Below are 15,805 nucleotides of genomic sequence, written 5' to 3' on the forward strand. Positions count from 1 at the left end.
CCTGGATGTAAAAAGCAGTTCCCTACAAAATGCATCCTTACATCCTTACATATTAGTTCACAGAAAATATAAATCATCTCCTCTGATACATAAAAGTGACAAAGCAGCTTTCAGATGATGCGACTGCATTTTCATAATCAACATTGCACTTGCATAACAGAAAGATGCAATTTTCAGTTGCAAAATGGGCTGTGGTATGATCACAGCTGTTCGTACATATGCGTTTCAATATTTTTAAAATAATGTTTTGCTATCAAAACACAAATGTGCAAAATATATATTTGCTTTACGATAACTGTACTTTTGGGGCGCTTCCAAAATAATTTTGCGAGTTTCCCAGTAATACTGTTGTAAAGTGCAGAAATGTAGCTGCTGTTACGGCTCTAACGCAACTATGCTCTGCTTTGGTAAAACGGTGCCCAGCAGTGAAGTGTAAAGTATCATTAAAACTATTAGAATCAAAAGGTCAGTTCAGCAAAGAAGCAAAGGGAAGAAGATCTTGAAGAAAAAAAAAATCTCCGAGCAGCAAAGTTAAGATTAATGGAAAAACGGACGCACTGAAACAAGAACAAATGAAAGCTGCAGATAAAGTATTATTAATGGGATACTCTGAAAAGCTTTCAGACAGAATGTTATATTGATAGCTACATAACAATTAACTTTAAATAGTACTATTCGATACATTGGTGCTTAGGAGCTGTGAATTTGGAGAGACACTATCCTTTAGCAGTCTTTGCTTCTCTTCACAAGCTCGGTATGGAAAATCACTCTAGTAATATTTGTCATCCATCTTCCTTTCTTTGTGAAATATTCCTAAATTAACCTTCTGCACAAAAATACCTCTTTGTACTGGAATGAGTATGGTTTGGAATTTCACAGAAATACGGTTTGCCAGGTACTCATGATGAGCTTTCCAAAAAATATTATATACATAAGAGATGTATCTGCATTATAAAAAGTCAATTAATGTGAGTGCTAGAGTTGATTTGCAAGGAAGTAATTTCAATGATTGTATATTTCAATAACACAAGATGCTAAATAAAACCTTTTTGAGAGAAACAATCTGATAATATTTTGAAAGTGTTAAGTTATTTCCCTTTAGATCCAATAAAATGACAGGAATGTCAACAAGCCTCAAATTAATTATGTGCATATGTTTTGTCAAGCAAAAGCATGTGAGAAAAATATGATATATGCGTATATTTATATAGAAAGCTGTTTTGCTTGTGAGCATATAATAAATGAAAAAGGAACAGCTTTTGGTGTAGATCAGCGAATTGTAATCTGCAAAATTATTGAACAGACCGAACATTTTTACATGTGTTCATATATATATATATATATAATGAGTAGGTATCCTTAAGTCAGCGTTTCCATGGGATTTAATAACTTTGACAAACAAAGTTTGATGAATCTCCAAGAAAACTTTCTGAAAAATTGCTACTTTTTGATGAGTTTATACATAGAAAGTTTCAGGGTGATCCATCAAGCAGTGGCTGAGAAAAAGGGGGTGGGGGGGGTCCTAAAATACAAAATCCTTATTTCATTTTACGTAGACTTCTTTTTGCTCCCTTGGGTAATATGTAGAGGACAGGGTAGGGATAACCAGCTCTCTGACAATTCCCGCCCCCCCCGCCAAAATTAAACAAAATCAGGCATTTTTCTCACTATACCGCGGGACTCCAGCAGGATTGAAAATAAAATGACAGCCGGGACTGCATTCTTCAGTTATAGGCCCTGGGAAAGCTCACTGCTGGGGCTCCATTGTTTATTTAAGGGGAGGGCACATGTAGCCCCCCTTCGCAGAGCCATTAGGGCCCCCAGGGAGCCCATTAATGGGGCTGCATCACACATGGGATGGTGGGCTTGTGACCAACCTCCCTATGCCATTAGAGGCGGGGGCCTATATATACATTTTAGGGGAGGAGGGCCGAGGTGTCCCCTCTCCCGAGCCACTGAAAACCACGAGTAGTCCACCCCTGGGGCCGATTAATAAAACAAAAGGGGAAGGCCCCCTACGGAGCTTCTAAATGCCCCAAAGACCCCATTCCCAGGGGTCGCTAAATCTTTTAGAAGGGGTGGTCATATGTGGCCCCTCTCCCTGAGCCTACTATGGCCCGGGAAGCCCACCCCTGGGGAACAGAGGTTTACCTTCCTAGTGGGAGCATATTTTAATCTCATACCACTCTGGAGCAAAGACAAGGTCTGGTCCTAGAGGGTTAGAGCTCTAAAAACATTTCGGCCGACTGGGAGCAGACTTTTGATCTGTTTCCCTACCCACACTGATGCAGGCAGGGAAACAGATAACAGAACAGAACAACCACACAGCGGGAGCAGCATCCATAGCTTCTCCCTCCAGGCTAGAGCGGCTCCTACAGCAGGAGGGGCATGGCTGGGGCTGTGGGGGCCCTGGGGCTCTGACCCCAGCACCACGTAGAGGCATAAACCTTTAAGAAATCTGGGGTGTACAGGGACAAAAATTGATGGGGGAGGGAGGGGTGTCAGCGGCCCACCTGCCCTTAAAGATAAGCAGTGGCCCTGAGGGAATGGGGTTCCCAAGGCTTTTTAAAGGCTTGGGAGGGGACCCACGTGGCCTCCTTCCTGTTTAATTAAAAGTAAAACAAGGCTCTTGGACCCCAAGGCATAAAGTGGGTTGGGGGGAAGTGGACCCTCCGTGTTAAAAAAATACAAGGCCCTGGGGGTCGGGTCCCCAGGGCCATTTTATAACTTGGGGAGGGGGGCCAACTCCCCTTTTTTGTAAGTTTAGAGTTAGTTTTAGCCCCAGGGCTCATGGGAGGATGATGTCATGCTTATTACATTGGACATTACTAGTTTGTTTCAAAAACAACAAACTGTGTACTAAATTGTACAGAAAACCTACAGCTGGCAATCTACATTGTATGCGCAGAGCCAACACCCACACAATTTAGTCAACAGCGTACCCTATGGAGAACTATTGCGGCTAAAACACAACTGTTCTCTGCCCAATGACTATACTGAATCGGGAAGAGAAGCACTCCGCACATTTGAAGGTTTAAGAATACATTGAGAGATGCAGCTAATAAGGTCCAGGAGAAAGATAGACAATATCTCTTCATCCCCAAGCAAAAACAAAGAGGAGACTGATATTGAATTTTTCTGCTGAGTCCGGTCACATTCGTGGGCTCATTCAGAAACATTTGAATATCCTGCAGGCTGACACTACATTGGAGCAGGATTGCCAGATAGACCAGATATCAACCATAGAAAAAGCGTATCTCTAAGAGATCTCCTCGTGTATTGTCATTATATAGAGGAACCAATGAAAAAGCCAGAGCTGATGGGATTCTATAAAATGCACCAGATGTAAGGCAAGCAAGAACAGTGTGAAAGTCATGGACTTTGAGATTCCAAGCAAAAGAGAGTGGAGGAACATCAAAAAACACTCCAACTGCAATTTGAATTTTGTTATCTAATACTTGGTATGTCCCTGCGGTAAAAAATAAATTGACAGCACAGTCCACCCTGCCACAATTGGGCTTTGGAACATGCCCAGGCCATAGCAAATAATGATGTCACATATCCTGAAGCAAGACACTTTGCAGAGGTACATAACAGTAGGAGCAACATGCTATGCTTTTTCTGGATTAATCAAATGGTTCACAAGGATCGAGGTGGAGACAGAGTTAGATCCCTGAGGCAACTTGAATCCAGATACATTGTAGAGTTCAGGACCCATATACCATGGGGACTCAATAGTGAAGAAGAACCACTTGCCAATCCTCTGTACCTCTTGCCCCGTGGCCACACCAATTCTGAAGGAATAGGAACCGAATTCAGAAGGGACCATCACCGCCGCCCTGAGGGCTAACCCACGAACCATGGTGAACTGAAACTTGGTGAGAGGGGTGCCATCCTCATGGATTAGGAGAGGACCCCCTGCCCCCAGAGGTATGTGAGCCAGGACTGTCTCGAGGTTGCTCACTGGACAGCACAAGCTTCCTTGCACTGATAGAGCGCTCACAGTACTCTAAAATATATGAGTGCATTATACTCATGGTTTAAATGTATTCATCTATATTTGTATTGTGTGCAGTGTATTATGTTAAATAAATGCATTTATTCTACATTGTAAGCAAGACATGTAATGTGCACTTTTAAATAGAATTTACATGTATTAGAAACATCAACATTTCTGTATGCAGAACGTGCAGAATGACATTAGATTCATAACAATATAACTGTGTGTTGTGTAAGTTGCCTGCACAGTAGGCCCAGAACTGCAGGTCGCTGATAGTTTCGATACTCTTGGTAGCTAAAAGAAATAATTAAATGAGTTGTTTTCGTGAAAAAGAACAGTATGCTCTCATCCCATTGCAGGTATAAAGAATTCAACATCATTATTGTTAGTTTAAGTAGATAACTGGAATGTCTTTGAAGAGTCTGAGAAGTGGGAAGCGAAAAGCGGGAAGGGAGGATATCTACTGTGCCTGGCCTATCTACACTCCAAGGTCACTAGAAGAAAAGAAGAATTCATTAAAGAAGCCATGGAAATTCACCACAACCTTTAGAAGTGAAATGATTTGTCATGTGATACATTTGGGAGGGGGCTGAGTTTGTCCTTTTTTGTATTATGCGCAGGGACAGAGAAATTAGACTTCTAGATTTTCGGAGGAGAGGGAGCATCCTGAGAGCGAGCTCCATTGCCTTAAGCTATTTTGACCCAATTGACGTGAGTACTTCTCAGGAAGTCTACACGTGCCGACACCTTTGGAAATTGAGGTAGGGGGAAGCAGCCAGGAATATAACCAATGAGAGTAGTGTAGGGAAAGGTAATTTATGCTTTCCTTCCTAATAAAAAAAATTTCAATTCGGCCTCCATCTTGGGCTGTATACTAATTTTGGAGTTTATTACTTTGTGTCTTCTATGTCAAATTAATTATATGCAAAAATTTGGCTCTGTATTGATTTTCATGTATCTATATACACTCATTCTCCAATGCGTTTATATCCAATTATTTTTGGCCTTATAATGAAATCCATAAACTAGCATTCGGAGTCTGTGGTCTTTAAAGCATGACTACATTGTAGGTATAATCATGAAGTGTTTATTGCCCTCGACAAATTTTATCAGGCAAATAAAAGACCATCAGTGCTAAATTCGGAAGGTTAGGCAAGGCTTAAAATAAGCAAAGTGTACAATATGACAACTTCGAAATTTGCTAACCCTAGCACTTAGGAATACTGGGCACCTGCATTTTTTTCCTAATTAACACTGCTGGGAAGAAATGGTTGGAACTAAGAGTCCATGGAGGAACTAACTATAAACTCAAAAACCCTAATTGAAACAAGGTTGGTGCGAAGTTGTGATCTCTATATATAACTTAATAAATTCAGTGTCCCACATGGAACACAACCACTTCCTCTCCATGAGGACTTTGAAGAGCATCCTGTGGGTTTTACTAGGGCTTGAGCTTGAATTCAGGTCCATTAATATATTGGATGTGAGGGTGGTGGGAGAGGTGGGGGCAGAGGTTATGTGCTGGAATTATCTCTCTGCCTCTAATTCTTTAAAATATTAACACTAGTAGCATGTGGTCATGATGATCAGCTGCAGTTGACTTCTGCCCTGTTTCAAGCAGGCATGCTTTTAGGAAGTGATGCATGATACTAATGTTCCAAGCAGGTTTGCGCAGTCATAAAGGGATTTTCCTGAGCCTTTTTGTAGGTCTCTTGAAAAACTTACATCTTGGCAAGAACTACAAACATTTCCATGTTTATATTTTTGTTAGAAGGTTACCACTTTTCTAACAATTTATGTGGCACATTTCCATAACGTTAACAAATCGATCTGTCTAAGAAAGCTTTACAGGAAAGAGGTTGAGCTTGATGTACATACAATGTTTGCATGACATGTGAGCTGTCTCGTTTATTGTGGAATAGGTTGTGCTCAAAGCTTCACCACCCCCACCTCAAAAACTTTATTGAGGAAGTAATCAGATTGCACTTGCTTGTGAAAAGCAATGCATGCTGGGACTGTGGCCTGAATGATACAGCAGAGCTCCAGCCCAGCATTTGTTACTGTTTGCCTCGGTTCGTGCAGGGACTTCTCAACAAAGTATGATCAGTTCATGCGTTGTTATGTTTAAGTCCTCCCACTGAAGATTTACCCTGTTTTGAGGGTTACGAAATATGAGACTTATTTGCAGGCATTAAGGTCTCTAACGTCCTGTTTGGTATAGTCGGGTCCCAGTGCCCTTCTATTGTTGGCGCTTTGCAGCAGTTTTAAGATGATCTTAGAGTTGCTCATTGCTTAAAAGGGTGTTATTTCTGACATGTATATGTTTCCCTTGTCTTTAGTTCTGGACTTTGCTTGCAAGAAAGTGTCACTCATAGTTGTTGAATGTCACTCATAATTGCACTGAAATTATGAAAATGTCACACATAAGCAATCTGAAACATTGGGAGCTATGAATACTATAACACAACAGTGACAAGTGATAGAAATATAAACATTTAGTGCCATTTTTAGGTTCATGTCCATTGCTAAAAACGTAGGATTCTACCGACATATACAGGCAGGATATCAAAACGTTTTTGACAAGCAGTTTTGCATGCCCATAGCTGTAAGTAAGACAGTGGTTTGCACGCACATTTTTTACCGCTATATTGTGGAAGAAGATTTAAGGCGGTGGAAATGTGTGACAAGAATATTTGGATATATTTTTGTGTTGCATTTTGTTGTGGTGGTGATGTGTTGTTTTTGGGAGATTCAATATTGCGCTATGGTTATGTTTTATTTTACTGTTTTGCTGCCTAGTCCTCTGTTATGTTTTTAATGTGCTGTTATTTTAGTTGATGTTACATTTTTCTGTTGTGTTCTGCTGTGCTCTTTAATTTCTTTAAAGATGATAAAAAATGCTGCTTCATTTTGTGTTGAATGAAACACTTTCATTTAAAGTTATTGGAACAAACGCCCATTTTCTACTATTTTAGGCGGTGACATAACGCATGTCCTGTTTATTAACCATCTAAGACACATTAGCCTAAAACTTTGGCAGGGACCATGCCTCAGATTAGCACTTTCTGAGTGGTATAGACAACATGTGTTTTAAAGTGTTGGAAAGCAACCGTTTTTTATATGACCTCCAATGATTTCAGAAGTTTCCTGATCTTTTACGTATGCACAGAAATTCCCAAAAATAAGTGCAAGTTGCGGATTTCTATGAGTGCTAAGGCTGCCTGGCACCTGTGGACTGTAAATAGAGAAGACTTTCCACAGGATAGAGTGGCATAAATGAGCATTTCCATTTATAGTTTTTCCTCTGATAGGAACCTAATTACATGGTAGAGAAAAGCCTTGCCAGGGTTGATTTATCGCTGGGGTTGCCCGGTGCGACAATCTCTTTTGGCACCCCACCAATATGACCTTCTTCTCGGAATCCCTCACCAGCACCCATGCATAAGAGCCCCTCATCTCTCCATAGCCCCTCTTTCAAATGCATTTCATTTGTTTTAAAGTGCTGGTAAAGGGTGGCTTTATGTTGTATATTTGTACATCATTCAATATGGCTACTTGGTGTCAGTAGTCCATTCTTAGTGTTTCTATCTTCCCAACATCCCATAGTACCTAAGAGTGTCCTATGTGATATGTGAAGATTCCAGCCTTGGCAGTTGATGGTCTGGTCAGCTGTGAGGTTGACTGCTCTGCTGTGCTATCTTCTACTATCATAATAATTCTATCTTAATAACTTGAAGACGTGTCCTGCTGCCTACTTAATCTACTTACAACACTTTACTATTCCACTCAGCTATTCACATAAAATACATATCTGTTCTTTGCAGTAGGCATATTAACCCTCTACACTACTCTATGGTGAATCGAAACTGCCAGTAGTCAAAACTCTAATCTCTCTCTCTCTCTCTCTCTCTCTCGAGTTATTATAAATGTTTTATTGCTGTGTGAAAGCTGTAGTTACGAGGAACTCTGCAGCAGGTACTTTTAAATGGTATGCTATTGCTAAACACTGCTCCCCCACGAGGTCAGTACCCCCCTCCATGTCAGCACCCAGTGCGGCCACACAGGTCGCCCACCCTAAAGCCAGCCTTCTGCCTTTACCACCAATACCACAACTTCTCACTTATACACTTTTTTGTAGGAGATTTTTTATTCAAATGAAATTGGTCTCAAAAGTACATCAGAAAGTTTGTAAACCCGCCCAAAATGTGATTCTTTTTGCTAGCTCCTCAATGGGCACCTTGTTAACACTACCCCTAAACGTGCTATAGTTAGGCAAACCTTGTATTAGTAATTTCAGTGTGAAAACTTAAATATTTTCGGATCCCATTTCATTAAGAAAATGACATTTATAAATGTAATTGGCTTTGACTGCTGAAGTTGAACTTAGATGTGTAAAGAGAAAGTTGTCAATTGGGCCCTTCCACTTCATGTTGTTGTAATGTCGCTAAAAGACTACATGTCTTTTTGAGACACAATATTTCAGTCCCAGACTTTCACTTTACCAATCATTGTTTTCAGGTGTGTTAGTGCAATTAGTCACTTGAAATGAACGAATACTCCAACTACAGAGTAGTTTAAGTTGTTAAAGGAAGACCTAGACAAAGAATATGACGTCCTCGACGACATGGAGTCATCTGCTAAACCATATGTTGTTGCGCATCATTTATACAGAACTATAAAGATACAAAATTGTCTACAGACCATGGTACATATAGTTTTGATAAATGTATTTTTTTTAACTGAAAAGAATGCAATTGAAAATGCAGAAATCTACTGAAAATCACATATATTTGATATAAAAAGCAACTTCACAAATCTCTGCGACTATGTATTTCTCAGTTTAAATTAAACTTCTTTGCAGAACAGAAAAGGCATGTATTATTCTACCTTCCATAAATCACTTTACTGTTCGAGCTTTAAAATGACTTTCTCTAATAGAGTGACACTGTCAATTTAGTGTCGCAGCTATGGCTGTGCCACAAATTCATTCATAAGCAACCTCGTCGAAATAAATGTAATAAATACCTCCCCTGCTTGAAAATATGTCAAGGTTTCAACAGAGAACGAAATCACATCTGTACTCACTTGAAAATCTTTTTCTTTCAAGATCTCTTTTCTCCACCTAACAAGAAAAGCTGCGCAGACGTACAAGTGGAAATTGGAAAAGCTCTCAGGCTCAGACTGCAGGAAAAAAAGAGAAAATATTATAGACAAGTCTCTTAATTTACACAAAATAAATAATGCAATGATGTTAAACATACCAATTATACAAATATTTTTCAAATATTGAGCTTGCAGCTCACATAAAATTAGAATGACCTGTATACAGCAGACCATGGAAACTGAGAACAATGGGGATCAGATCACGACTCCCTTTGCACTTACACAAAGGTGCAGGAAGGAACTCTGAAATGACCCTTTCTACAGCACGAAACAGCCTTAAACATGCAGCCTAAACTACGCGCAATCTAAACTACATGTGGCTAAACAACGCAGGCAGAATCACGCACGTCTAAACCACGATTATGCCTTTACCACGTATATGCTTTGTTTAAATATAAGTAGAAGTTAGCGCTCTAGACTCGGATGGAATGGTCAGAGGGTCAGTTGTGTTGCAGACTGGGCAGAGGAGGTGACTTCCTGCCCAGAGGAGGAACAGCTTGGTGATAAGATTTTTTATTTGGGAGTTTTGGGGTTGGGGAACTATTTCGGGTTGTAGGGCTCAGGGTGGGTGGTCAGGGTACTTTATAGGGCAGGGAGCCAAGTTTTAGGGCTCAGGGTAGGGGGCTGGGTATTTCGCAGGGCGTGTTTTAGGGATCCAGGACTGGGAATAAGGTACATTTACAGATGAGGGAACGTTTTTTGGGTTCAGGGCAAGGGGCTGGGATGTTTTTTAGATCTGGAGTCAAGGTTTTAGAGGTAAGGGCAAAAGAGGTTGGGGTCGAGTTCAAGCCAGGTGGCCCGGATTTTAGGGCTCAGGGTGGGGGGGAGCTGCAGTGTTTTTAGGGGTGTGGTGGGGTTTGTTTTTGAGGCTGAGATCTGCTTTTAGGAGTCAGGGCAGGGGTTGGGGTGATTTTAGGGCAGGGCTCCTACTCAGGGCAGGGGGCTAGTTTTTAGGACTCAGGGCGGGGGCTAGGGCAGAATCCTAACCACGCTTGTGCGTTTACCACTTATAACATTGCAACTAAATTCGTTGTAAAGGCATGTGTGGTAAAGGCATGCATGGTTAAGACACAATCTTTGTTCAGACCTCGTTGTTCAGGCATGCGTGGTTGGCTATTGCGTGGTTGTGACATACATCCTCTACAGCACGTATGATAACTTTCTAATGCTGAAGTTTATTTTCTTCCCAACTTAAAAATAAAAATACTTTGTTATGCTACATAAAACATTGAATTGTCGCTTCAAGTGTATAAGCTGGTACTATTTGCCCACAAGTATTGTATATAAACGAACTTCGCAAGAAGGCTAGAGACCATCTATTCATGCCTTTTCTTTCTCTCTAAATTCTTGCTTGATATTATCAAATCCACACGTGAACTATCATTGGATTCAACACGCCCTTACCCTCTGAACCACTCTACAGACATTTCTGAACTACTTTCTAGCTTTTTGTTTCCAAAGTCCAAAATAATTGAAAGGAAATTAAATCAGAACATTTTGATTCACCTGAGGACCAATCCAAACCTGTTTTATTACAGCTTATCAAGTGCATCTTTAACTAAAAACCCTTTAATCTGGTAAAAGTAGAGGTTTTCCAAACCAAACGCGATTTGAAGCCTAAGAAAGCAGTAAGATAAATATATAGTTCATGTTTTCATTACTTGGTAAACACCTCTTTTACCAGTCATGGTGTAACTGTGAGCAGATGATCATTCAATGTGAGAACTCTGTAAAAGAAACCTTCCTTGAACCTCCTTGGACCCCACAGATTTGGCCAATTTGTGTCCCATCATACAAAATATATACATCTGTAAACTTCTCAAATAACAGATAAAGACATATATATAAAAGTTTGTTTAACATTATTTAGTTACCGAATGGCATAACACCCAAGCACAAAACTTGAAACGTTTAAACAATTGGTGTTTGAGAACATGAGAATGTAGAGTATTTGAAGTGGTACTAAGTCTCTAATTCGATTAGATCTATCACATGCCATTGGCACTACAGGTCCAACAATTTATCTTCAACTTTTTTCTGAAGTCATGATTTGAGGCAGATATTACACATTCCTGGAGTCCTTTTTAGGTCTCGCTGGCGTTGGAGCGTGAAGCGCTGCCGCCAACGAGACTTATAGTCGCCGTGTTTCCTCCCAAGGGATGACTTTCTTTCATACTGCACTCTTTCCTTCATGCAAAATGTGTTTGTTATTTTACCAAATGTACAGCAATACACCAAACGTATTATGTTCTCTGCACCTCCTTTTCCAAAATAAGGAATATTCACAATATGTATTTTCTCTATGGAAATCTCATTTCCATTTGACTCTCTAAACTATTGTTTCTTTCTAGTTCTTTTTACAGAATCCTAGGATGCCAAGTCATGCCACATACAAATTGTCTTTTGAAAGGCACAGTCCTAGTGGATCTTGTATTATTATTCAAAGATTCCAGTGGTATATCCAAGTCGGGCTTTTGGCACACCCTAACAAGTCTCAAGGATAGACCACGGATCAACTGTAGTAAATTGACAGTTACGCTATAGCATGGTATGATGGGGAAATGTTTGACCATGGCTGGTTGTGAATGTTAGGTGCAACCCTCTGGCCAGCAGTTCTTTCATTTGGTTGTATATGGGCCAATTATCCATACCCAAGACTGCCATCCCCCACCCCTGCAGAAATCCACCCTATCCTCATCATAGGAGAGCAGAAGAAAGATCTACCAACAATTCATATCAACAGTACTCTAATTCAAAAAGACAAAGCCTATGTACTGCTCCTGCCCTTCAAACTGAGAAGAAATGTCAAGTTTTGAATCCCATTTTTTAAAAGTATGTTACATTCAACATCGGTATATGTACGTATTACCAACACAAAGCATAAACATAGATATTCTGTGTGGTGCCGAGTTAATGCTTGTATTGCTCCAGGCATATAGTCAAAATAAAGCATTTCCTTGATGCAAAGACCGTCTCCTGGCTAAGAGAAAAAATAATTTGCTTTGATCCCCAAATTTCTGTATGGTTAATATTCTGAGTAAATGTCTATTGTTTGCCTTGGAATTAAACGTTTACGGGTACTATGGCTTTGTTTTGAAAATTTGAAAGAAAATTAAGGAATAACTAATAACTACAACAACAATCACAGTAGTATAACGAATATAACCTTGTAGATAATTGAGCCAAAAATACCCCTTTTGGCTTGCCTAACTTACGTAAATGCATGCTCCGTCCATTCAAAAACAAATAATGAATGATCCGCCATTCATGCACTTCAGAAAAAGAAACAAGATACAAAATATTAGAGTATCGTACAACTGAAAAGCCCACATAATAAGACATAGAAGTCCAAAAAGCTATGCATGCACTTGAAATGCACCGAAATTGTCGGGATACATTTTCATCAACAGATCATTTCCAAAAATGTAAACTGCACCTGATTAGGACAGCAAACTCAAAAGAGGACACAAACTATCTTTCAATATTAAAAGGCAAAAATATGACTAAGTACTAAGAACTAACTAATTGAAGGTCCTGGTATTAGAAATATTAAAGTGTACTAGAACTTGAGAAGCCTTTGTGATATAGAATTTTTGACTTACTATTGCAAAAAGCATACTGGCATATTAAGGAAATATTTTTCATGGGTTCATCCATGTTAACATCTAAACTTTCTTAACCTTAACATTTATTATTCAAACTTTCCCAAGAAATAATTTTTTCTCTTTGAAACTCAGATACCTGTCCTTCCATGACGCTGTACATTTTTTGTGATGTGATAATTTTCAATGCATCTTAACTTGATGATTTACGTCCCTTTAAACACCTGTGAATGCCATTTTGGAAAATATTAAACATATTGTGTATTCCTTCACACTCAGTTCTCATTTCACATTGATAGGAGGGGGTGTCAAGATCATTTGCTACACCTTTTGCACACCATTTAAAAGGCATATTATTATATAGCATATGGAACATATATTTTGGACTCACATGGTTAAAGCAGAATTTATTTTAACTGCTGAAATATTACAATAAAAAATCGAGCAAAAGTATCCCAAATTGGTAACATCATCAATTACATTTCTCAGTTTCTTAGCATATATCACTAAATTAGGTGCATTCATAGAAAAAGCTCAGAGTCAAACCTCCCTTTAGACTGGAGAACAAACATAAAAGAGAACTAGGTCACAACACACACACACAACCGAATGTTTTTACCAGGGATCCAGGTATGACTACAGTTGTGGCACTCAGGACAGGGTAAACATCAATCCCCACGTGATAGACTTTTCCATCTCAAAAGTCATCCTTACTTTTCATTATCATTGACGTACTGATAAATAGATTACTTTTTAATTAGCAAACAGATCTTAGCTAAGTCCGCTGTAAGCTACCCCCCCATAATCGCACCCCCACCATGCACAGTGCTTTCATCAATGATGATGATGTTGCCATGACATTAGCAGTGATGTCGTAGTAGATCATGTCATGAGTGATGTATTAGCAGTGCATGGCGAAGGAGCAAGTTATAGTTACTCTATGGTACGAGTTATAGTTCCTTAAGATAACTAGAACTGATTAATTTCTCTGCTTTTGTTAGTTTAAAATGGCATGTTTTACCTGAAATCTTCACCTAATAATACCATCCCTTTAACTTTTGTTTTTTTCAGTGAATTTCTAAGGTATTTTCATTGTAAGGTATGATATAATTACTATTCCCATCTATAATGGCACATTATCCTTAGTTTTTTTCCGTGAATTTCTAGGGTTTAAAAATATAGAAAGTAGTATTTCATTAGCAAATGTAAAGCCAACCCCAAGCCATGCACCAACTATGGCTTGTGACCGTAGGTGGCGTGGGGTTGGCTGCAGGACCTTATTTAAATTATTTTTTCATTTAACACCAGATGGATACCTCTGGGACCACCCCACAATTACAGGGGAACAGGTAACCCTACTCTGTCCTTTACATAATTTTTTTTATATGTTTATAGGACTCAGGGGTGAGTCCTAAGATGATGGCTGCAACTATTCCATCAGGATGTGGCCAGCCAATCACAATGCATGATTAAGCTTGTGGATCCACGGATGCTCCGTGGCGTGAAATACACAAAGTATGTGAGCCTTAACTACTAAAAAATTACTGAACAGATTTACGCCACATCACAACCAGCACTCTTTCCAAACAAAAATCTAACTTTCTGCTAAATTTGGTGTAACTCCATACAGTAATTTGAGCTGTAGCGGTGTAAAAAGTTCCTATGGAAAAATTGATGGGGAACACGCGTTTTGGACCCCCTTGTTCTTGGCCTCCACTTAATGGATCTCCCCATAACTTTCCATGAAGGATCAAAGGTCAAAAAATATATTTGAGGGAAAGTATTGTGAAGATTTGCCAAACTGCATGAAAGCCAGTGTTTAAATTGGGAAAAAATAAGTGCAGGTACTCATTAATATGAGATAAAGGTGTCGTAAGTGGGCAGGGCTAGGGGCAGGGCTAAGGGCAAGATATGATGATACATAATGACTTCTGTACCAGTTGCAGCAGATATCAAAACATATGAGAAATGCGTTTATGTAAACAAAACATGTTAACTCATTACACAAAATGAAAGCCAAACAGATTATATGTTAATAGTTCCTTGTTTAGTAATATTTGCTGCTTCTTAATGCCATACTGTTATTTGTTGTTGTTTGGCACAATACTATATACTCTCAAGCATGTACACACACACACACAGAAACAAGAAGACAAGTACACTAAAGCATACTACACATTTCATTTAAAATATCTCATGAGAGTGTCCTGATTTTCTTCCTCTTTCTCTCACTTTTCTCACACACAAAAACGGGCACACACATGTTGGCAAGCAAACAGACATAAGCAAACACTCACACAAAGTCTCAGGTGGGATTAAAGCCATTTTAAACTCCTTGCCTCCCATGACTTTCTAAATTACCACTGTCAGTGTGCTGCCTCCATACCTGTGTTTGCCCAAATGCACACAATAGTGTGAATGTGATTAACAGCGTAGGGCCTAAAGGGACCCTCCTTTGTCAAACACAATGTGATGGTGAACACAGGGACATCATGCAAATGATACCACTTTGAATAGTTCAGCAGCGGCTCAGCTCAGCACTACAGAACCTCCTTGGATGTTAGAGATAGGTTCCACTTTCAGCTGATTGGTCGTTGTTTCCCTGATCGACGGTGCAGGATTTGTCTAGACCCTGCGCTCTTAATCACAACATAACGCAAGGCACGTCCTCTCAGACCCCTCCAGTTTCAGGGCATTCTAATGGACGCTGCTGGAATCTCAAGCAGGGACTCTGCAAAAGGCTACTGTGCATACAAGCTCCTGGGAAGCAGAGCAGCATCTACCCTGTGCTAGAAGAGATACCTAAACCGGAGCCTGCAGTGCCGTTTATTAGCATACTCTCCCTGGCTAAAGAGAAGTCCCGGTTCTGATGGCCAGAAAATTCGTGAGTGCCAGTCCATTTAAAGCACTGATCAAAGCTATAAGCACACCAAAAAATGCATTTGGTATAAGTACCCAGTAAAATATATATTTAGGGTTTAGGGGTGGGTAAGGTTATAGGTTAGTAAGGGTAATTTTAGTGTTTAGGGGTCGTTTGGAG

General features: G+C 39.7%; 1 protein-coding gene across 2 annotated transcripts in view; it reads right to left on the reverse strand.

Annotated features, from left to right (window-relative positions):
* TBC1D22A (TBC1 domain family member 22A) overlaps positions 1-15,805 on the reverse strand; it is a 2,393,943-nt gene that overhangs the window by 452,992 nt on the left and 1,925,146 nt on the right. For both annotated transcript variants that reach the window (XM_078679664.1, XM_078679673.1), the window contains exon 12: positions 9,086-9,181. In XM_078679664.1, the coding sequence (XP_078535790.1) occupies positions 9,086-9,181 (96 nt within the window). The remainder of the gene's footprint in view (positions 1-9,085; positions 9,182-15,805) is intronic.

The sequence above is a fragment of the Lissotriton helveticus genome, chromosome 1_1 (genome assembly GCF_964261635.1).
Source record: "Lissotriton helveticus chromosome 1_1, aLisHel1.1, whole genome shotgun sequence".
NCBI classification, from domain to species: Eukaryota; Metazoa; Chordata; class Amphibia; order Caudata; family Salamandridae; genus Lissotriton; species Lissotriton helveticus.